The 24,723-nt window shown below is 47.5% G+C and overlaps 1 protein-coding gene across 1 annotated transcript in view; it reads right to left on the bottom strand.

Moving 5' to 3' along the window:
• The window catches only part of Dpp6 (dipeptidyl peptidase like 6), a 434,651-nt gene that overhangs the window by 87,310 nt on the left and 322,618 nt on the right, over positions 1–24,723 (bottom strand). Inside the window, exon 10 of the mRNA XM_050119955.1 lies at positions 958–1,112. Coding sequence (XP_049975912.1) covers positions 958–1,112 — 155 coding nt within the window. The remainder of the gene's footprint in view (positions 1–957; positions 1,113–24,723) is intronic.

Raw genomic sequence — 24,723 nt, 5'->3', positions numbered from 1 at the left:
GGAGCCCAGCAGTAAAGGTGCCATGCCTATCTGTTCTCTGGCCTTAAAGCAGTCTGGTGATGCCCTCGGGAATAGATTAGGTAGCTGTGTGCAGCCTAGGAGCAGGAGCTGCATCCATGCTCCTAGATGCCAGCCTCCAAGTGAGGGAGTCACGGAAGTTTCTGTATCAGGATCTGCCCTGTGAGTGGATGCTGTGACGTGATGCAGGGTTGAGGTTTGGAGGCCCCTCCCACTTTCCTGTGCCCTTCCCTGCTATTCTGCTGGCTCAGCCCTGTCTTTGTCTACTTTGGTCACCATAACAAAATATCAAAGACTTGGTGGCTTATGAACAACAGGGATGTAAGCCTCACAGCTTGGGGCTGAGAGGCCAAGATCAAGGTGCTTGTTGATTTCCTATCTGGTGAGGGCCTAGGCCTCAGAGATGAAGCCTGTTTCATGACTCCTCACACAGCTGGAATGGAAGAGGGAGTTCTCTGGCTCCTTCATATGCCCCTCAATCACAGGGCTCCTCAGCCATAGCCTGGATCACCTCTCAAGAGCCTTACCACCTTGGGGTCTCAACATACAGATATTGGGGATCACAAGTTCTGGGACTAGCAGTGACTGTGGGTAATTTAGCCTCTTCATGGCCCAGGAAGCCAGAAGAGAGAGAAGTCCTTCTAATCTACCGGAAGTTGCATCCCATATGGAGCCAGACTTTTGGTCACCTGGAGTCACTGAAAGGGGTGATGCATTTATATTGCTTATAAGGACCTTGGACAAATAATCAATGGTCATTCAGTTATTTAGAATCAAGGAAACCTGCCAACAAACTCAACAAAGATGGGATTTTAGTGCGACATGAGTGTTTACTGTGCAGCTGGCAAAGACGTTGGATTATAAGACCTTTACACATGGAAGCAGTGGCCGAACGAGCTCATAAATGACTCAGGTTGACTGAACCCGCTCTTTGCCTACCTTAGGGTAGTGGTAGGGCTTCACAGTGGGGTAGACAGAGCCTGTGTACGTCGGCAGCTCCATAACAGGAACCCGAGAGTCATTGATGGTAGCATAGGCGAGCCTCGTGCCATCTGGTGACCACCAATGCGCGATGTGGCTCTTCAAAATCTCCTCTGTGGGAAAATAAAGCAGAAATGGTGAGTAGAAGCTGATGCCAGGGAGATGGGGCTGTAGGGGGCTGCAGGGGATTACATGGGACTGCAGGGCTACAGGGAGCTGCAGGGGCCTACAGGGCTGCAAGTCTGCAGGGGGCTGCAGGGAGCTGCAGGGGCCTGCAGGGGGCTACAGGGAGCTGCAGGGGTTTACAGGACTGCAGGGGGCTGCAAAGGGCTACAGGGACTGCAAAGGGCTGCAGGGCTGCAGGGGGCTACAGGAGTTGCTCTTGGGAGCTGGTCAGGGACAAGTGACACCTTGGGCCTGAGAGTCTACTTTCCCTCTAAGCTTTCTCATCTCAGTTTCCCTCATGGGGTTCAGAAGTGTCTGACACCACAGTGAAGCCTGACATGGTGAACCAAAGTTCAACCAAACACACGCTGGATGTATGGAATTGGATCCCTAGGCCTAAGGAGTACTTTGTTTTTTTTTTTTTTTTTTTTTTGTTTGTTTGTTTGTTTTTTTCTCCTTAACTGAGTAATCATTAGATTTTAATTATCTCATTCAATTTCCTATCTTTTCTTGATAATATTTGATGCGTATTACAAAGCCCTTTCTCTGCTAATGAGTGCTTTTGAGTTGGACTGTTATATAGCTGTAGAGGTGTGTGTGTGTGTGTGTGTACAGGCACACATGTACATATGCTGTGTCGTGTGTGTGGACACCAGTGCAGAACCTCACATGTTCTTTAGATGCTGTTTGCCTTTTTTTTTTTTTTTTGGAGACAGGGTCTCTCACTGGCCTGGAGGTCACCAAGTAGGCTAGGCTAGCTGGCCAGCAAACCCCGGGGCCCCTCCTGTTTCCACCTCCCTGGGATTGTTAGCACAAGTCACTAGGCTTGCTTGGCTTCTGTTTGTTTTGTTTCACTCTTTCTTTTTATTTATTTTTATTTATTTTTGAGACAGAGTTTCACTAGTTAGCCCTGGCTGGCCTGAACTCACTATGTAGACTAGTCTGGCCTCTAGTTCACAGAGACTCACCGGCCTCTGCCCTGAATGCAGGTTTAAAGGTGTGCACCACCATGCCCAGCTACACTCAGATTTTTTTTTCTATATGGATTCTTAGGATTGAACTCAGGTCCTTTTTACTGAGCCGACCCCCTAGGCAGGCAGGTCATCATATCAATATGATCTTACAAAGGACACCAGAGGAAACCAGTTCACGCTGTGGCGCGTTCATGAAGACAGGCTGGGGCGAGAGACAGGAGAAAGGAAGCTATGGGGAGGTTCAGCCTTAGACAGCAGGTGAATATACAGGGAGACCTGTGTGGCCACTTGTCCTCTACTACAGAGGAGGAAGGAGGATGTGTCCTCACCACACATGTGCCTCAGCCTTAAACCATCTCAGTTTCACTGGGTGGCTATAAAGCAGTGTGGACCCATCCTAGAAAGGACAGAGATGAAGATGGGAGTCCAATCAGAAATGTCCAATGTCTCTTCTAACACAGACATTTCTAGTCACCAGACTTAGAGAGAAATGAACTTGGCAGGGTCAGGGAGAAAAAAAAAAACCCTTTTGCCAGTTGTTTTCCTTCTAGGATAAGGCCTTGCCTACATAGTTCGGATTGGTCTTAAACTGGTGACCCTCCTACCTCCATCTCCCAAGTGCTGGGATGATGGAGCACCCCACCTCCCCTGGTGTCTTCTGTGTTTTTAACACATCTAGAGAAGATACTGTCCAAATATTACAGGCCAGAAGCTGGGAATCAGCAACCGCCAGGATCCTTGCTGGTACAGAAAGTATTAAGAGGTCCGTCTAGATCGTCTTTAAAGTGATAACTCCCGCAATGGTACAGGTGGGGTCCACTGGCACCCCAACCTGCTCTTTGTTTCTGGAAGCTAAAGACACACAGAAGGGGGCAATTCATGTGTGTGCTTGGCTGAGAACAGAGGAAGCAGAAATAGCTAGGAACTACAGGCAAAGGCACGGAGGGGAGGATGCACTGGGAGGACTGGCCTGCACCCGTCTCAGGGCCTGCGGATGGAGAGCAGACTGTGGGGGTGAAGTTTCAGGACACATTTCACAGCCCAGTCAGAGGACTCCTGAGTCTCTCTGAGAGCTGGCTGCATCCCGAGGAGCCTCTGATGGTGCAGTTTTTCTCTGCCTTCTCCTCCCTGGACTGATGATGGGAGTGAGGGTCATGCTGGAGGAATGTATGAACCAAGGATCGTTATCTTGTCACACACTTCCGCCCTGTCCTCCAGAGCACCTTCCCACAGGCTTCTGCAGCCCATGCGGATTCCCTACTGCATGTGGCATAGCGCACCAGGGATCCCAGCCTTCTCTGAACTCTCAGACATGCAAACCTGTGCCAAGGTGACTTTTCCCATCAGGTCAGCCTGGGCTTGAGCACAGAGGGAGCTTAAGGGTTCAAGCCATAACCTGTCCCGCTATTTTTAAGTCTCCATCTATGAAATGAAAGTGCCCAGTGCAGCCTCTGACCCCTACTTCAGTTGTGTTGGCATCTCACAGTGCCTGTCCAGCTCCCTAGGGCATTTCTAGTGTCCGTGAGGACACAGAGGTGAGTGAGAGAGAGAAGAGGGGGAGGGGGAGAAGGAGGAGGAGGAGGTAAAGGAGGAGCTGGAGGAGGAGGAGGAAGAGTAGGAGGAGGAGGAGGAGGAGGAGGAGGAGGAGGAGGAGGAGGAAAGCACAAGCCAGGCTTTAGAGCTTGTAATTTTCCGGGTCTTCAGCAGCAGAGGGAGTGACTTTGATGTGCAAGATTGGAACAAGGTGGTTCAAAAATGACTACACAGCATCACCTGATCTGCAGGAGCGCTCACAAGGTGCAGTGAGTATTGAGCCTCTGTAGATGCTCTCTGGGAAACACAGCCACCTAAACACAATGCACTGCAGGGCCAGAAGGGAAGGGACCCATTTTGGCAGTCACTGTGGCCTAGCAGGGCAGAGCTGGGGCAGAAGAAGGAGGACCAGAGTCAGGGGAGGCTGCCAGGGTGCCTCACGGCTGGCTTCTGTTTCAGGATATCCACTAAAGAGCCAGTCCAGGCAAATCCAGTAGAAAGCTGGCTGGCCACACAGAGACATTGTCAACAAAGAGACAAGTACAGTCACATCAAAGCCCTGGAGAGATGACAGCCCTGCTCCTTCCGACTGAACCCAGAGTAACCTCCCTAGATCTTTGGGAGGACAATGTGCCAGTCTCGTGCAAACCCTCTTCCTCTCTCTCCTCCATCCACCGTGCACATCTCACTTCCAGACCGGTCCTCAGCCTGGTAGGAAATGGTACTTTAGCCTGAGCAGCACAGCCCAGGAGCATGGGAAGACAAACTAGAAACTGCATGCAATCTCAATTCCATGTGGAATCTACGAAAGATAGAGTAATAGAAACAGAGACAAGGCAGTGACCAGCAGCGTCCTGGCTGTTTCTTTGTCAACAAAACACAAGCAAGCCTTATCTGGAAAGAGGAACCTCAACTGTGGGAATGCCTCCATCAGATGCTCAGTAGGCACTTCTGTAGTGCATCTTCCTGATCAGTGATTTATGGGGGAGATTCAGTTCATTATAGATGTTTTCGTCCTTGGGCAGGTGGTTTGGGGTATGTAAAAAAGCAGGCTGAGCAAGTCACAGCAAACAAGCCAGTAAATCAGAGGTCCATGGTTCCTGCCCCCAGACTCCTGTCCTGACTTCCCTTCGTGAAGGACTGTAAGCTGTAAGATGAACTAAATCCCCTTTTCCCCCAAGTTGCTTTTGATCATGGTGCTTTTTGGGGGTGGGGGGAGTAGCAGCAATAGAAACTGAACTAGGATAAGAGGGTAGAGGGAGGAGGAGTAGCGGAATGTGGGTCGAGGCACCTGACTCTCTGGTCAAGAGGATTAGAGACCTTTATCGCCTACTGGGATGACTGGAACCACTAAGTCATCGTTTGCATGCAAGCCACTGAAAGGAGCACTGAGGGGTGCTCCCCACAGGACATGCATGACGTCACGCATTTGCTAACTAGATTGATTTAGTAGTTCTACAGGATGGGCTGTAGATACATACATCTGTATGTACGGTTTTACCTGTAAATCATAAAGCAGTGCCACACAACAAAGTACTCTATGGAGGCAAATATGCTATCTGATTAAGTGGGCACTGGCATTGGGTCTGGCTGTATACAGCCGTGGTATCATACACGAAGTATGCTTCCCAGTTTGGAGGAAAAATCTTAAATGGAGAAATAATAGGTTCCCTCAGAGCAGCATCACAGGTAGAACTGTGTCCCTAAAAGGAATGTGGAAGTTCTAATCCTACCTGTGTGTGACCTCACTTGGAAACAGGGTCACTGCACAGTGGTAATTACATGTCAACTAGGATGAGGTTTTGCTGGAGAGAAGGACCTTAATCCAATATGGCTGGTGTCCTGAGGACTGGAGAGGTGACAGACAGGAGGAACATGCAGTGACAACAGACGCTGGAAGATGTGTCTGAAAGCTTGTGTTGGCATTCCTGGTCAAAGACCGAGCATTCTAGCCAGGCAGTGGTGGCGCACGCCTTTAATCCCAGCACTCGGAAGGCAGAGGCAGAGGTGGATCTCTGTGAGTTTGAGGCCAGCCTGGTCTACAAGAGCTAGTTCCAGGACAGACACTATGGTAGAGACCGTTTAGAAGTTAATAACAAGCACCATGGGAGCTGCCAATTCCAAGTGATACGGGAGTGATCAGAACAGACCTGGGGAAAACAGGAAACCAACGGAAATCAGGAAGGCAGAGTGGTGGGGCCTGGAAACTTACTCCCACCACCCCCACCAACTATACTTCTGAATAACAAAATCCATGAGTTATAGGTATATGGAGAGAAAAACCACCTACCAGCCCCTAAAGGCCAGGTGTACATGTTCTGTGTCTAGACCCGGCACAGGGGACAAGGTGTGACAACCATTGCCTCTCTTTCTGCTTCCTGCTGGCTGGAGTGTAGACAAGGGTGTGACACTGTGGTTTGGGCCTCAGAGGCACCTAAGATGGGAACCATCTGCGGACCAGGCTTTTCACTGGCCAGCTGGCTCTCCAGCAGGTACCATCCAGAACTGGACAGCTACCGCTAATTCCCAATGGAAGACAAGGCTGCCCGCTAGCATCCCATCAAGGTCCACAGGTGACCTGACCCAGGTACAGTGTGTGCTCTTCTCCACCTGGCCAGCTCTGTGCAGAGAGCTCACCGAAGGGACACAGAAGGCAAACCGTACAGACCTGGTGCACAGCTGTTTGGGGACCACGCCCAGCTCAGACGGGAGGGGCTGACACCCGGACCCAAACCAATGGGCAGGAGGAAAGGTCACCCACAGCGGCGAGGATGTACAGTCCTCTCGGTGACTGGGTACAAGGGTCCCTGACCCACAGACCCACCATTCAAGTTCAGCTGGAAGGAAGTCTGAAGGTGGTTCAAAGTGCCACAGATAAGAACAGGGAAGTCTGGTGACGTTTCTGGAAACAATCCTAGCAAATGTCCCACAGGGACCCTTAGTGCACTCCTCAGATGGTCTCTCCATGCCCACAGGTCCATTCTGCTGGGGTAAGGCAAAGTGAGGCCGAGTTCCTGTTTCATTAGGAACAGATGAAACCTATCTGCTCCTAAATCCTCTAGCATGTGCTCTCTCTCTGACTCAGTGGGCTGGGGCATAGAAGGTTGGCCTGCACACTTACGGCCCCTCCCTCTTCAGCAAAGCCATTTCTCAATAGTTGAAAGTCAGGCAGCTACGACAGGCAGGACACATCATGGCTTTTTGTACGCCTTGTGAGCACAGGAGAGAGGAGCAGCCCGCTCTGCCAGGCTTAGCCCAATTCAAAGATGTCCCTGTCGAAGGTCATCCCAGACCAACTTCAATGACAAATGTTTGGTGTAGGAAATATTAAGCTAAGGAGACATCTGGGCCAGGAATCCAGGTTCCTGTTCCTGAGTTGCCCTCAGTGCTTGGGCTTTCCTTGACTCTTCATTCGTCATCTTTATCTAGTTGGCACTTGAGGGAGTTTCCTGAAGCCATGGCCCTGATGCCTTCAATTCATGGACCTTGTTTTCAGATGGATAAAGGAGTGTCACACACACATCCCTTTCTTTGTTCACTCTATCACTGCCTCACACATATAGTAAAGCTTTCATTCACGCATCCATGTGGCATCCAGCCATCTGTGCACTTGGTGACAACCTAACACAGCAGGCTCACTAAGAATGATGTAACAGCCAGGAGGCAGGGGGAGGCAGGAAGATCAGGGGTTCAGAGACATTCTTGGGGACAGTGACTTGGAGAGCAGAGGTATTATTTTGAAGTCCTATATGAGTACTGTGTTGACTGATTGGTTCTGGCTGTTCCCTGAGAAACAAGAGTATAGGTTTTAGTTCAAGGTCACATGTAACATGGAGGTCCCAGCTAGAACTCAGAAGAGGGAAGCTGGGGACTGCTTGGAGCTGGAACTGAAAGACTCAGGGCAGGGAGGGAGGAGTGGGGGCAAGGCAGCCTTTGGCCTCTGGGTGCAGACCTGTGGGTGACCCCATCGCCCACTCTGAGCTGGGTGAGAGGGACAAGTCACTTCACAAAGAGGCTCCATGCCTGCTTGAGGCGCGTATCAGAAGGCGGCATCGTGCCTCCCCCTCGTCCTCCCTGCCACGCTGCATGTTGAGAGCGGATGTGAAGGAGCCATTAGAGCACAAGAGGGTCCTCACTGGGGGAGCTAATCAAGAGATAATCAAACATGTGAGGAGATTAGCTAAGAGAGGATCAGAGTGTGCCATGTGTGGCCTGCAGGCTCCGGTGGAGAGGGAAGCGGCGCGCCCTGCCCACGACATTGGAAAAAGGAAACGGCAAAGGCTCACACTGCTCAGGAGGAAGTGGGAGGAGTTTCACTGATCTTACCAGGGCCACAGCCGACTTCTATCGCTGATTTTCTAAAAATAATTTTTTTACATTTACTTATACATTTGGGTGTGTATCCTGCCTGAATTTGTGCACGGGTACATGTCCCAGAAAATGTGTGGAAGTCAGATGACAACTTACAGGAGTCGGTCCTCTCATCAGGCTTGGTGGAAAGTGCTTTTCCTGGCTGAGCCATTTGGCCCTAGTGTTGCCCATTTGTATGTCATGTATTAGGAAGTATCTCCTTTGCAATAGCACAATGCAAGCAAGCCACTGCAGCTCAAGCACTCGCCACGTTCCCTTCTGATGTTGGCAGTGGTGGCAGTGGCAGTGGGGGCAGAAGCCGTTCCTCCTCCTCAGTGGGGCCTGTATACTCAGGGAGGTAGGATTCACACAAGGAGGAGACTGAAGAAAGTCCAGGCTGCTTCCTTCCAACATCCCCAACCTCCAAACTCCTCTCCTAATCTCAGGCAGAAGCCTAATTCTGGGCACCTTTGTTTTCCTTCCTTTCTTATCAAAAATTATAGGCTAAACACTGTGTGTGTTTGTGTGCATGAGTGCGTGTGTGCGTGCGTGTGTGCATGCAGCTCTTTTACTGAATTCCTATAAGACACAGCAACACTGAGCTCCTGGTAAACACAGACTGGACCAATTGCTGGATGAGAGAGACCTCCCAAAAAGAGCGATCACGGCAGTGGGCACTGTTAGTCCCTGCGCTCTAGAACATTGAAGGGAGAGAGTCTCAGTAACAGCCCGTGACTTGTGGGGTGCCAGTGGGAAGCCCTGGGGTCAGAACTGTTCCTCCATTTCCTTTTCTCCCCTTTCTTCCACCACACCAGTTCCCACCTACACAACCAGAGCCCATGCCTGTTTGGCCTCTGGGAACTTCAGGGTCTTAACTCTCCTACCTGTGAGCTCCTTTTGAGGCCAGGCAGTCAGGTAGCCAGGCAGCTGGAGGTGGCTGGCATCTGTGCTCAGGATGGACCAAGACTTGTATAAGTTGTTCCTGAACTATGATCAGTTTCCAGCAGAATGTTCCTTCCATATAATACTCTATCTTTGACGTGACTGTAGTTATCCACCCAGAGATTGGCTTAGCGTCTCAGGTAAAATGGACTGTCAACTCTATAATGAGTTTTCCTCTTCCTACCATTAAAATTTTCTTCTCGGTGTTTCCCCAAAGCTGCCAATTCTCTTAATATGCACCAGAAAGTTAAAAGAGACAGGCTCTCAGATGGGAGCTTCAATCCCAGGGACTCAGCTACCTTTTGTGTTTACCAAGGGTTTCTTACAAGGGCAGGCTTTCATTTTCATCCTCTTATGAAAGACATATTTGAAACAAAGCAAAATGATTGCCTTCAATTATAGGTATTATTTCCTTACCGTTTGGCTCAGGCCTAAACACAATATCCATATCACACCCCTCCCCTCAAGGCTCAGGGATCTTTGCAGACGAGTGGGTAAGAAGACTGTAAAAGCCAGAAGCGGTGGACAACCTCAAGGATATAATGCTTTCTGGACACAGTGGAGTAGCTGCACACACGATCTCACAATGGTGTGACCACACGCACAAAACTTGTGCAAGCTCAAGTCAGACAAAATTCCAGAAAGGAGGGGGTTGGTGGGGATGAAGTCCTGCCCCCTAGTCAAGAAGCCATTGGTATTTGACAGTTGCTTGGGAAAGTCAGTTTTTCTTTCTTAAAATTTTTCACTTGTTTTACATCCCAACTGCACGTTCCCCTTCCTCCTCTCCTCTCGTTCCCTCCCCCCACCTCTTCTCTGCCTCCACTCCCCCATCTACTTCTTCTCTGTTTCTGTTCAGAAAGAGGTAGGCCTTCTGTGGGTGTCAACAAAAAATGACATATCAAGTTGAGGTAAGATTAAGCTCCTTCCTTTGATTTAAGGATGGGCCAAGCACCCCAGTATGGGGAATAGGTTCCTCAAAGCCAGCTCAACTGTTAGGGAGAGGCTTGATTCCACTGCTAGGAATCCCACAATAGATCAAGGCACACAACTGTCATATGTATGGAGAGGGCCTAGGTTGGTCCCATGCAGACTCCCAGCTGTTGGTTCAGAGTCTGTAAGCTCCTATAAGCCCAGGTTAGAGGTTTCTGTGGGTTCTCTTGAACCTTATCCCCCCTCTGCTCACATATTCCATCCTCCCTCTCTTCCGGAGTTTTCCCAGAGCTTGGTCCAGGCTTGGCTGTGGATCTCTGCATTTGTTTCCACCAGTTACTGGAGGAAGACTCTGTGATACAATTAGGGTGGTCACCAATCTGATTCCAGGAGAAGGCCAGAGCAGACACCCTCTCTACTATTGCTAGGAGTCTCAGCTGGGGTCCCTGGCACCAGGTTTCTCTCTAACCCTGAAATGGCCCTCCCTCCCTATCAAGACATCTCTTTCCTTAAACTCCCTCTCTTCATTCCATCCCCAACCTGCCCAACCTGCTCCCTCATGTTCCCATTTCCCCCTACTTCCCACACTCCTCCAGTTTACTAAGAAGATCTCTTCTATTTCCCCTTCCCAGGGAAATCTGTGCATCCCTCTTTGGGTCCTCCTTGTTAGCTAGACTCTCCGGGCTCTGGATTGTTGTCTGGTTTTCCTTCACTTTATAGCTGAGCCCCACCTAGGAGTGAGGACATTCTATGTGCTCATACTCATTTGTCTTTCTGGGTCTGGGTTACCTCATTCAGGGTAATTTTTTTCTGGTTCCATCCATTTGCTTTCAAATTTAATGATTTTTTTTATAGCTGAGTAGTGCTCCATTGTGTAAATGTACCACATTTTCTCTATCCATTCTTTGGTTGAAAGTATCTAGATTGTTTCCAGGTTCTGGCTATTATGAATAATGCTGCTATGAACATAGTTGAGGAAATGTCCTGATGTTATGATTGAGCATCCTTTGGGTTTATGTCCAACATTGGTATAGCTGGGTCTTGAGGTAGCTTGATTCCCAATTTTCTGAGAAACCACTATATCGATTTCCAAAGTGGCTGTAGAAGTTTGCACTCCTATTAGCAGTAAAGGAGTCTTCTCTTGACTCCACAACCTCTCCAGCATAAGCCGTCCTCATTGTTTTTTATCTTAGCCATTCTGATAAGTGTAAGATGGAATCTCATAGTCATTTTAATTTGCATTTCCCCGAAGGCTAAGAATGTTGAACAATTCTTTAAGTATATCTGAGTCATTTGAGATTCTTTTGTTGAGAATTCTCTGTTTAAATCTGTACTTCATTTTTAAATTGGATTATTTGGTATTTTGATGTCTAGTTTCTTGAGCTCTTTATATATTTGAGAAATCAGCTTTCTGTTAGATGTGGGGTTGGTGAAGATCTTTTCCCATTCTGTAGGCTACCATTTTGCCTTATTAACAGTGTCCTTTGCCTCACAGACACTTTTCAGTTCATGAGGTTCCATTTATTAATTCTTGCTCTCAGTGTCTGTGTTATTGGTGTTCTATTTAGGAAGTGGTCTCCCGAGCCTGTGCGTTGAAGGCTCCTTCCCACTTTCTCTGCTCTCAGGTTCAGCGTAACTGGATTCATGATGAGGTCTTGGATCCACTTGGACTTGAGTTTTGTGCAGAGTGATAGATATGGATCTATGTGCATTCTTCTACATGATGGCATCCAGTTATGACAGCACCATTTGTTGAAGATGCTTTCTTTTTCCCATTGTATAATTTTTACTACTTTGAGGTGTGTGGATTTATGTCACGGTCTTTGAAACAATTCCATTGATCCACCTGCCTGTTTTTTATTCAATTCCATACTGTTTCTTATTACTATATCTCTATAGTAGATCTTGAAATCAGGGATGGTAATACATCTGAAAGTGCCTTTATTGTACAGATTTTTTTTAGATATTCTGGATTTTTGCTTTTTCATATGAAGTTGAGTATTGTTCTTCCAAGATCTATGAAGAATTGTGCTGGAATTTTGATGGGGATTGCATTGAATCTGCCAACTGCTTTTGGTAAGATTGCCATTTTTACTACATTAATTCTACCAATTCATGAGCATGGGAGATCTTTCCATCTTCTGATATCTTCTCCAATTTCTTTTTTCAAAAACTTGAAGTTTTTAATCATACAGGTCTTTCACTAGCTTGAGTTATCCCAAGATATTTTATATTATTTGTAGTCATTGTAAAGGGTATTGTTTCCTGATTCCTTTCTTAGCCAGTTTGTCATTTGTAGATAGGAGGGCTATTGATTTTCTGAGTTAATTTTGTATTCAGCCACATCACTGAAGGTATTTTTCAGATGCAGAAGCTCCCTAGTAGAATTTTTGGGGTCACTTTTATATAGTATCATAGTATCTGTAAATAACATAAGTTTGACTTCTTCCTTTCCAATTTGTATCTTCTTCATCTCCTTTTGCTGTCTCATTGCCCTGTCTAGAACTCTGAGCACTATATTGAACAGATATGGAGAGTGTGGACAGCCTTGTCTTATTTCTGATTTTGAGTCAGTTTTCTTTAGTGATGTGACCTCTGGTAGGTTGATCAGACTCCAGGGCCAGCCCATACCCAAAGTAGTTGGCCAACACAAACTGTACTCAATGGGCTTGAAGTGAGGGGTTGGGTGGATCTGAGTAGAGTTGGGCATGGCAAATATGGTCAGAATACATCCTATGAAATTCTCAAAGAACTAACAAAACATTATATAAGAATTAAGAATAAGATTGCTTTTCTGAAGAACTGAAGAAAGGATCATCTACTACATACTTTCAAAGACAACCTAATTCAGCAGCATTTTCCCTAATCAGACCAAGGCATTCTGTATAATTATTTCATAATATCAGTGAAAACGCAATACGTACCAGACAGGAAATTAGGTTTCAAGGTTTATTAAAGAAAAGGTTAATTAGCTATAAATTATGAATGGCTCTTGGGTGGTTCCTGTGCCCTGCAGAATTGGCTCATGACTTACTTCTGGTTCCAATGGTGAAAGAACAAGAGTCTCCCTGTTGTCCTCAGACTGGTGTGAGGATTCCGAGTGAATGGGGACTATTCCTGTCACATATGCAGTAGCAGGAGCACTCGTGTCATCCACAGACACAGGATGCTCCCTCGCTGTAGAATGCGAAGGGGAACCAGCAAAACAAAGCACACCCTGGGCTCAGCTCAGCTCTTCTCAACTGTCCAGTCCTCATTCTCTGCCCTCCTCTGTTTCCTGGGGTCACACGGTGGACAGTGTGTTACACTCAAGAGGATGAAGTTCTGGTTCCAAATGGGCACATTAGAATTACTCTACTCTAAGCCAAGATTGTGTCCCTAGGTCAGGTAACCTAGTACAAATTCAAGCTATACTCATGATGGTGACACCAAACAGGAGCTGACAAAGTCCTTATCAACTCTAGTATTCCTTTGACATGACAACAGCAGCTGTCTCTACCATCGGAGGAAGGCAATTACATGGGCCTAATGTTAGGATAATGCTGGTGACCTCTCTAGGCATGAGGTGGATCATTGTTACAAGCAGAGCTAGTGTCCCCTCTAACTGTGAAAGGACAGTGGATCAGGGTCATAGACACACCCAGTGACCTTTCTAAGAGTGAGGTGGACAGAGGATCAGTATCACAGGCATGACCAGTGTTCTCTCTAACAGTGAAGTGACAGTGGACCAGTGTCATGGACCCACCCAGTGGGTTAGGGTCACAGGCACATTCAATGTCTTCTTGAAGGGTGAAGTGGACAGTGTCAGGGTCATAGGCATAGCTTCATTCATTACATGATGTTACATTCTCAAACTGCACAGTCCCATACAATACCCATCCATCACCACTTCTAACTCCAGCATCCTGATCTGAGTTCCACACAGCTACTTAGAACATAGTGACAGTGAATGATCTCAAGTCTGGACAGGACTGGGAGCAGGGATGTGGGTGCATCTGCTAAGATTCTGGCCATTTGTGGAAGGCATGCTCTACAGGACACCCTTCAGCTCCTTTGCTGACTGTCCCTCTGTATCTGAGTGATGTCCTGGAGAGATTCTTCTCCAGGTAGAGGGCAAATGGCCATACCATGTAGGGTGTTCTGTGAATGATTCCAGCTGAGCTAAACTGAGAGGCATCATCTGAGGTAAACTGAGGGCCACAGCTGTTTTTGGTCTTTCCCTTGTCTCCAGTACAGCATGGGCACAACCTCATTTGTCTCCATGTCCACAACAGCATCTCACCCCCAGAACCTTCTAGCTTTCTAGACGCAGCCTGCACCATCTGCGTTCAGAACCGGCCTTAACTGAGAAGCACCTGCTACAAATGCAGCCTTTGAAAGCGCTTTGCAAAGAGCACGGGCTCAGTAACCACTTTCAAACAAACGGAAGCATGGGTGGAGCTGGAGGTCTGGGGAAGGCTTTACAGTGCTCTGATGAACTGCATTGCCAGCTGCTTCCTGCAGAGGGTGAGGAATGCACCCACGATAGGAAGCTGACACTGAGCTGGGCATGGTGGCCTGGCACACACCTTTAATCCCAGCACTCAAGAGGCAGAAACAGGTGGATCTCTGAGTTTGAGGCCAGCCTGGTCTACAGAGTGAGTTCCAGGACAGCCAGGGTTACACAGAGAAACTCTGTCTCGAAAAACAAGGCAAAAAAGCAGAAGTAGCAGCTAACCTGTACCTGTCCAGGAGTTCCCAGCTCAATCATGTCTCCTCTGTTTTTCCCCCAGATGTTGAAATTCTAGAACCTTCTCTGACTTCTACAAAGCACGGTGGGGAGATGGAGATGGACTTCCCCTTAGATGGAGCATACAGGGCAGACGGGGCAGGAGTGTGACGGTGCTGATAGGCAGTTTCTGTGTCGGGGCTCAAAGTGTCTCCGCTGCTTTCGGCAAGGCAAGGTTGCCATTGTGATCCCTGATCCATCTTCCAGCAGGTCTGTTCCAAGAACACTTGCAAAACGATGACTGGAGCCATTAGGGGTACGTGATACAGAAATCACGAGATCCTGCAAGGCTGAGGGAACAACTTTAAGTGACATCTGTCCAGTTTCATGGGACTCATGCCTGGGTTGGAAAGGGCTGCCCGGATCTGGTTTCGCTCTGTCCTATGGAGTCATTTCCAAGGTAAAGACAGAATATTGAGTTGTACTTCAGAAGGTCAGGTGTTTATCTGGCTCTTTGAATAAACCTTCTGTTTGTTTTGTGATGGTTGGCAAAAATTGTCAACTTATTTTTCTAGTGGAAGCAACAGCCAGAGTGAATTCTCCGTTGCTTAACTCTAAATAGCACAGAGGATCCTAAACCTGAACCATGGCGTGAAGCGTTTGCCCCCAGCATACTCTGGCTAAGAAATGGAAGAAGCTCTGGATGCCAGAAGTGCTGTATAAACAAATCACCTCAGGAGAAAATTTTGCAGCATGCTACCTCTCTCAGGGATCACTGAGGCAGAATGGAACAGTTAAGCTTGGGTTGGGTGGGGAGGCGAGGGGATCTCACAATGGAGAAACTTGGCCACTAAGCCCCCCGACTTACTAATCTACCAAGAAAGTCAGGGTAGGGAGTTGCCCTTTTCACATGGGAGGGCTTTAAAGTTCTCATCAACAGACCAGAGGGGACACTGGGGACTTTGTGGAGAGTCCCAAATCTTATTAATGTTTTTGGAACTCAGGTCCAAGGCAGAACTATTATTCCCTTTAGTTATGTCTGTTCTCTCCCTCCTCTAGATGCTAAAACTCTAGAACATTCTCTAGTTACCATTGAAAACTCTTACATGATGGAGGAGGGTCATCTGTGTATGTGTTAACTTTCATTGTTTAATAAAGAAACTGCCTTGGTCCTTTGATTGGACAGAAAATTAGGTAGGCGGAGTAAACAGAACAGGATGCTGGGAAGAAGGCAATGAGGCAGATGTCCAGGCAGTTGCCATGATTCTTCGACCCAAGATGGATATAGGCCTGAATCTTTCCCTGGTAAGCCACCACCTCGTGGTGCTACACAGATTACTAAATATGGGTTAAAGCAAGATGTAAGAGTTAACCAATAAGAGATTACAGATAACGGGCCAGGCAGTGTTTAAAAGAATATAATTTGTGTGCTGTTAATCCGGGTGTAAAGCTAGCCATGTGGGCAGCTAGGTGCTGGGAACACAGCCTGCCGCTCCTTCTACACTTACATATTCTAGGCTTGTTTTATTTTTTTTATTTTTTTATTTTTTTTGCCTGAGCATCCTTCCTTCTCTGTTTAAATGCTGCATAAACCCATCTATCCTTAACTTGGAATCAAACACTGCATGACTGTGTCCTTTTAGCCTCACTGCAATCTAATGAGATAGGAAGGGCGGTGTCCCCAAGTCAAGCACATGTGGTTTCCTACTATTGTAGTGAGTGAGCAGTTGTAAGACACAGGCATGTGGCAATACTATCAGAACCCTTTGAGTGGCCTGGGAAAGGGCTCAGGGACGATGGCAGCTTACTTAGTATCTGGGCTATGTGAAGTCCTGACCCAGAATCCCTTGTGGAATCCATTCGACCATGGCACAGTGATGATGGAGACTTCTAGTAGGAGGAGCCTGAGCCAGTCACCTCCAATCACAGGACAGGGATGGGCAGAGCTTGCTAGGTCTTTTGCTTTCTGCTTGTGTGCAAATAAGAATGCCGTTCCCCTGCTAGCCTGTGATATTCCACTCTGTTGTGTAGCTCAGCACAGGGGAACCTATCTGCCTGGCTAGTTTCGGCTTTGCAGATTGTCATTTTTAATGAGGCAAGAGACAGACCCAAATAGAGTGGAGTCAGTGAGGTGGAGTTAGGCTCGCCCTACAGGACTCAGCTGTTGCTACAACAGCTTTACAGCCCTCCTTCCACCCAAGCACCCTTCGAAATCTGGGTCCAAGAAAAATTGCAAAGTACATAAATAACACGCCTGATAGTTCTGTACTTGGAAATAAATGGCCTCCTTCTAAATGTGGAAAATCTTATTTATTCTTGCTTGCATCTGCTGCCTTCTCCTGCCACTAAATACGTTATCCAAGGTGCCGGGAGCAGAATTTAATGGGGGGTTAAAAAAGAAATCAGGGAACATTAAGCCAGAAGGGAAATGCAGCTTTTACCTCGCGAGGCTTGAAGTTGCTCATGCTAATCAGTACTGTGTTATTTGCATATTACACAGAGCTAGCAAGGCTCATTATCATCAGAGATCAGCACTTCTCACAAATCAGCTCCCCAGAGTGCTTAAAGCAACCACCAGGTGGCAGCATCCTTATTTTGCATTCCTTCGCTGAGGTTGTTTAGGTTTTCTTACAGAATTTTCACCTTCCAGGCCAATCCTGCTGTGCGACAAATCCAAGAACACTTAGGAGTGCCTTAATTGGTAGCCTCTTTTCCTCTTAAGGCACTGGCAGGGGTGGGGAAGTCGCGATAGGCAATCTTCTCAGTGACGGGAGACACTTTGAATGAGAATTTCCCTGGAACAACGTCTACCAGGCTGAAGTGGGTGGCTTGGTCTTCTTGCTTGAGATAGGGCCTCATGTAGCCCAGGATGGCCTCCAAGTATTTATGCAGCAGAGAATGGCGTCGAGCTTCTGATCCTCTACCTCCCAAGTGCTGGGATTACAGCACTGTACCAGGTTCAGTGCAGTGAATCCACCAGGACTTTCTAGCTGAGCCACCTCCCAGTGCCATATTCTCAGATGTCTATGTATCACCAGGGAGAACCATGGACCTGGGGACGGCCCAGGGAAGAGCCACTAAACATGGCGACGTGGCTGTGCTGCACCACGAGACAGGGTCTCTGTCCTCCTCCTCCACAGGGAAGTAACTTGAAATTCCAGGGATGCCAAAAGCAAGAGTGACAGTGACTCCCTCATATGAGACCTGCCAAGGTCTCTTCAAAGCAGGTACCAGATCCACTGAATCCCGTACACCCCTCCCTTCCTTAAGCCTGCGGGGATCTCGGGGCATACAGACAGCTGTTGTTTTCTTTGAGAAGTGGAGGCAACACGGAAGCCCGTCTGCAGATGGCTGGGTCCAGCAGACCCAAGGGACCTATTATATGCTCTCCCGTTCCCCTCTAGGCTCTATTTGTCCCTCATGGTGTGTTTTCCAGATCCAGCTTCACACTCCCATGAAGCAGAGTAGGTGTGGAAATCTCTGGAAGAGACACAGTAAATTCGCACCTCCAGAACCCTGGAGTCAAGTCAGCAAGATTCATGTGAAGTCCCAGAACTGGAGCCCTCAGTAGGCTCTATCTCACTTTCCACCTGGACTGCTCCAGGGGGCTGCCAGCTTCTGCTGGCGGTTGCCCCCATCCCATTCATCTCTGTCTTATTCTTTCCTAAGGTACATGGTCGTCCAAAATGGCAGGCTCTGCCCTCTGAACACTGTCAAAGCCCAGCTTGGCTGCGGAGTGAGGGGCTGAGGGGCTCTGACACACTGAGTATCCTGCTGGAGCAGAAGTCAAGCCTTAGGGTTGCCCCTGTGTCCCTAAGCCCCCGTGTCCCTAAGCCCGAGTACCCTCTCCAGAGCTCCCAAATGCCAGGGCCTGGATAGAACTAGTGAGAATCTCTGACTATGTGGACAGACTGGGAAACCCAGCGGCCCCTGCTGGAGGAAGCAAACCTTGCTTAACACAGCTGTCAGATCCCCAAAATGGGGTGATATGGGGATAGCCACTTTTTTAAAAAGCAAAGTCCCCTTTTATGTCTCTGTTAGGAGACACTTGTGTTGGATCACACTTCCCAGGGTCCAGTTCTGAAGTCGTAATAAAAGACAAACACAGGAAGAGTCTGGAAAACGTGTCCTGATCATACCTTGATTGAAGGAACTATGGAATAATTAAAAAATCTTTTGGCATACTACCTCTTGGATTAATGGATGGATGGTTGCCTGGTTTTCTAATTTTCATTTTACAGTCTCAAGTCAGGATATATCATTTTCTCCAAAGTGTCTATGCATTGGGGATGCACGCCATGCAGTCAGGGTGTGGCAGAATGCCATCTTGCTACATAAACTTCATTAACTGCAGGTGGGGGTGCTGTAGAACCACCGTTTTCCACGGTAGGAATGTCAGCCAACAGATGTAGCTCTGGAGTTGACAAATGCCTGTACTATGCCTGAGTGACAGACAGAAGTTGATATATGTGGTTTGTCTTGCTTCCTAGTCGGGCTGACTGCCCATTGTCATTGAGGGAGGGGTCCAATGATTCTCTTTTCTTTCCTTCCTCCTCCCTGTTCACCAAGTACCCATGTTGTTGAGCCATGGGTAACCAGAAATTTGGAATCACGCAGAGACTTGACACATAATTGAGAATGAGAGCCACAGTAAATGCCTCTAGCATCTCTAGGGATGCATCTTGTTACCTGAATTTCTAATCCCTTACTTGGCTGAGATACAGGAAACCTGCAGGGGTGGCACACAGTGGTGGACAGGGTGTTACATTTAATGAATGCCCTGTGTTTGGGAAAGGGGGGTCAAAAGTATGGTTCTGAGTAGATCCATAGAGACAGGGTCCAGGTGAGTGGAGGCATGGTACTAGAACCCCATTCAGGGTGGCACAGAGTCCCAGACCTTCGTGGAGCAACACCTATCAGAAATGACATCTGGTAACATCTATTTAAAATTCTAACCCCTTTCAGGCTTGGTACCCACAGAGCTATCTGCTTTTCTTTTAATGAACTGATTGCCTGATGTATTTATTTCTTCAGAAAGAGAGGTTAGGTCCTTCCTGAAGGGAGCAGGTCAGCAGGTGACCTGTAGGACCCAGGGAGGCAGGATTCTGCATCTGGCCGCTCAGTACCTCTTCGGAAAACCATGTACCTTGCTCATGTCTACCATCTCAGAGTTCCCTTCTGTCTCCAGAGCCTCCAGAGATATTCAGCAGAACTAGAGATGGCTGAACACTTTCTTCTAAAACCACGAGGCATGAGCAAAGACCTCCATCACTACACAGTGTGTCCCTGACACTATTAGACAAGGAACGCAGTAGGAATGGGAACTTAGAGTCAGAGTCCACCACAGTGAAGCGTCTACAATGAGAAAAAGAAAGAACAGCTAAAGAAGCAAAGGAAGAGTGAACAGAATAATTAAGGCTAGAGTCCAGCTCATCAGCCTCCAGGCAGCAGCTGTGTCTTGGGTAGATTTTAAATTTCATCATGCTACCCCAAGGTGCAGATGTGTCTGTCTTATTCCCGAAACCCATGCATAATTTAAAAGCCTTAAAACTATAAACATTGAACACACGTCATTTACCCAATGCTCTTGAGATTGAGTAATTAATTGTCAGCAAGGTTTCTTAAGCCGAAAGGGGACTTCATCCTGTGTGCCCTCAGATTTCTCTCCTTTCACAAATTCAAACAAACCATCTATTTAGGTTGAGTTAAAATGATCGGCATTCTTTCTAAAACACTCGAAGTCTGTCTTGGCTTGCATCAAATGTAGGCACGGCATTGATTTTCAGAACCTGAGGCTGGCAGTCACCCCATTCGTGTGCCACACAGCAGCTGCTGAGGCGGTGTCCTGCTTGTCTTTGCGGATGATGCCGATTTGTCTTTCTGGCAGTTGGAAGGATGCTTGCTAGGTCCCACCCACTGTATTACAGTTGCAAAGGAAGACGCTCACACAAGATGTGTGAGGCATTTACGCATCTTCTCCCAGAAGAGTTAATGAAAGCTGAAGATCTGACTTGCCCCCGGGCCACTAACCCTGACTCTTGACAGAGAAAGCGGGTTTGCAACAGGGTACTGTCAACCTTACCCCTCTTCATCCCCCAACGTCTTTCTGCTGTTTGTCTGTGTGGCCCAGTAGGGAATGAGCCATCTCCAACTTCAGGGCTCTACACTATTGGTGAACTGGGAGAGCAATGCAAGCCTCTTACCACGTCCTCCCATATTTTCTACCCTCAGAACAACATCTCAGCCAGCTAGTCCCTGGATTCCTGCAGACGCTGTACTCCGAACCTGGCTCTCTCTAACTGTCCCATTGATTTTGAGATTCTGTAACTTCTCTCCAGTAACTCCATCTTCTGTCTGGGTCTCTAGATTGGGTGTCCATTGCTTTCATGAACGAACACTGGCCATGGCGGATTCTTCACTGAATGCTATCATTTGATTTAAAACACCCTCCCACTGGTTCATAGTTCGAACCCCTGGCTCCTATCTCATTATGCTGTCTTAAAGACAGGCCCTTAGCAGGGCCTGCATGGAGGTGGTAGATGAATAGGAATGGGCCTTTGAAGGCTATCACCACATTCTGGTTCTGGCGTAGCTCCCTCTGCTTCCTGGTGAAGCACAGTACATAGGTTCTTTGTCGAATGCTCTGACTGCCATAAGATGGAGTTGCCCAGCCTTTCCCCATTATGATGGCTTCAAATCGCTATGAAAGCACAAACCAAATAAACCTTGCTTCTCCCAAGGTGTTCCTGTCAGGTGTATGGTCACAGCAATGTAAAAGCAACTGACACTGACAATTTAAAACTAGGGCGGCGGGGTTGCTGCTGGGACTAAATAGCACAGCGTGTTTCTTCAGCCTTTGCAGGTGACTCCCAGGAGGAGCTACAATAAGTGTGGAGACACAGTCTAGAGGAGCTCTGGCACCCTGGAAGCATAGTCTACTGATTGCACAAGATGTTCAGAAGATCAGGGTCTGATGGAAACACAGACAGGAAAGATCACTGGAGAAGCTTCAGATGGAAAAAGGGGACCCGGGTGAGAGGCCATTTTTATTTGATTGCACAAGATGTTCAGAAGATCAGGGTCTGATGGAAACACAGACAGGAAAGATCACTGGAGAAGCTTCAGATGGAAAAAGGGGACCAGGGTGAGAGGCCATTTTTATTGTGTGATAGCAAAAACTCTGATTATGCCTGACTGTATCCTGAAAGCTTGAGTGAGGCTGGATTTAAAAGTCACTGAGAAATTAGTTTTTCAGAGGAAATCTCAAGGTAGAATAATATTTGGCATGGTTATTACTGCTGCCTTTAGCAAGACACATAGTGATAATCCCAACAAAACATGGAGTAGAAGGATTTGAGAATGAACCAGGAAAAGAATGTGTTTAATGCAGACAAAGCAAGCATCAAGCATAGACAAAATGGCAATGCATGCCTGTGCTGGCTAGTTTTATGTCAACTTGACACTAGGTAGAGTCCTAAGAGAAGAGGGAGTCTCAGTTGAGAAAATGCCTTGATATGATTGGGCTGTAGGCAAGCCTATAGGACATTTTCTTATAGCAACTGATGGGGGAGAGCCCAACCCATTGTGGGTAGAGCCATCTCTGGGTTGGTGGTCCTGGGGTTCTATAAGAAAGCAGGCTGAGAAAGCCACAGAGAGCAAACCAGTAAGCGACACTCCTCCATGGCCTTTGCATCCAAGTTCCTGCCTTGCTTGAGTTCCTGTCCTGATTGTTTTTGATGATAAATGGTTAAAAGGATGTGTAAATTTGGTCATGGTGTTCCATCCCAGCAACACAACCCTAACGAAGACACTCATACCATTTGTGCTGGGATGGAAGGAAAGGGTGCTGAAGACAAGACTACACCTGTTGACACCTCCAGAGCATAAAAATGAAAGACTCATTCAGAAAGAGAGTGCTTCCAGGGTTTGGTCCTCTCTTTGCTATCTTCACAACTCTTCTTTTGTACTAATAATTTTTAACCTAGGGCAGCCCACAGCTGAGAGGCTGTTTTGAGTCCCAACACTGTTAAAAAGTGTTAAGACTTGTTAAGACTTGGTGCTCTTGAAGTTGGATTGGCTGCATTTAGTATTATGAGATGACCATGAACCGATGGGGGGACGGGAGGAATCTTACTGCTTGACTGTGAAATTTCCCTGCATGTTCTTATTTGGAATGGTCTGTCCCTATTTTGAAGGCAGTACATCCTTTGAGGTGGGGCCTGCCTGGTAGAAGACCTGCCTTTGGTCCCAGTCTGTTCTTTCTGGTCTGCCATGATGTCAACAGCCACATGCCCAAATGACCCTTTCCCCTCTTGATGCTCTGATCAGATATTTTGCAGAATGGTGTCTCAAGCTTGTTTATCTCCTTTTCTGAGCACCTGGTCCATGGCACTCAGGCACCCTGGGGGCATATGGCACATCCAGACAGTCAGTTATGAGCAGAAGTATCTTGCCATATTGAGCCCTAGCACCTACTATCCAGCCTGTATCTCCCTAGAGCATTCCCTTGTCCATAATGCGTCTGTGATGCCTGTGAAGAGGGAGGAGGAGAAGCCTGGGACCCTGCTTGTCCTTAGTGCCATCCTGATCTAGGGGGCTTGAGTGACAAAGGGTGACAAAAGTACTTAGTTTTTTAGAATTTCTATCCTCATGTCCTTCTGCGAGTGTGTGTATGTGTGTGTGCGTGTGTGTAGGTGGGTATGCATATGTGTGTGTGTGCATGTGTGTGCATATGTGTGTATATGTGCATGTGCATGTACATGTGTGTGCATATGTGTGTATATGTCCATGTGCATGTACATGTACATGTGTGTGTGCATATGTGTGCATATGTGTGTATATGTGCATGTGCATGTACATGTACATGTGTGTGTGTGTGCATATGTGTGTAGACCAGAAGAAGGCGATGGATCCCTTGGAGCTGTAGTTACAGGTGTTTGCATCACTGACATGAGTGCTGGGATCTGAACGCCATTCTCATGACAGAGCTCCTAGCCCCGAACCACCTCTCCAGCTCCCGAACTTTGTCGACTTAAACTTCAACAGTGTGTGTGATCTGTTCCTGCTTGCTTTTGTCATTTCTGCTGAACACACCACTCCTCTAGCCTGACTCTGCTCATACTTGTTCTAGGAGTCAGGGACGAGAATGCTCAGTTACAAGTTATCATGGTCTTTCAGCTCCGAGCTTCACAGAAAACTCCCAACTAGATTTCCAGCTCCCTCCATGACTTTTAGGTCACACTGTTCATATTGCCTTTTTGTGTGATCTGTGAGCTAAGAACTGGTGTGTGTGTGTCTCTCTCTCTCTGTGGGTGTGTCTGTTTGTCTGTGTATGCAAGGTGTGTGGATAAGTGTACATTCATATATGTGCATGTACACATGTACAGGTGTGTGTTCATATGTGCATACGTGTATGTGGACATTTGAGATTAGCATCTGTTGTCTTTTTTGACTGCTCATCTTACATGTTGAGACATGGCCTTTCTGTGAGCTGCAGCCCTCTGACCAGCTAGCTTGGCACAGGGCACCCCATCCTCTCCCCATCTCTACTTCCAAGCACTGGAATCACAGGCAGCCTCCATGCATGGCTGGCATTTACACAGGTCCTCTGAGCCATCCCCCAACCGAACTCACTCCCTGGTGTTGGTTTTATGCTTTTTAATAGATGAAAACCAGGATGCTGATTTAATAATGTTGGAGAATCACATGGAAGCAAATTTCATTGTCCATAAATAAAGGTCTGTTTTGGCACACTGCCGCATCGTTTGTTTTCTTGGGGTCTATGGCTGCTTGGTCCCTGGAAAACCAGAATTGAGCACCGACAAGTCATCACCTGCCAAACTCAAGCAATTTATTATCTGTCTGCCTCCAGAAACAGCTGGCTCACCCAGGACAGATGTTCCAAACTCCACTCTAGCTCCCTCGCACTGTAATTCTTTGATGAAAGAATCAATAGCTGCAGACGGTCTTTGAGGAAAACTTGGATGAGGTGAGAACACCGTGTCATCGCGCAGTGCTCCTGTGATCGTGAGCAAAGAGTGGTGCGTGAGAAAAAGAGTCGGTGTCACTGAAGACACCCACATTTCAGTTTTGGGGTTGCGGAAGTGAAAGGGTGGAAAGGCA

This window comes from Alexandromys fortis, unplaced genomic scaffold (genome assembly GCF_014885135.2).
Source record: "Alexandromys fortis isolate MF-2015 unplaced genomic scaffold, M_Fortis_MF-2015_v1.1 scaffold_177, whole genome shotgun sequence".
Classification (NCBI taxonomy): domain Eukaryota; kingdom Metazoa; phylum Chordata; class Mammalia; order Rodentia; family Cricetidae; genus Alexandromys; species Alexandromys fortis.
Note: the sequence above shows the minus strand (reverse complement) of the source record. Positions and strands in the feature narration are given on the sequence as shown.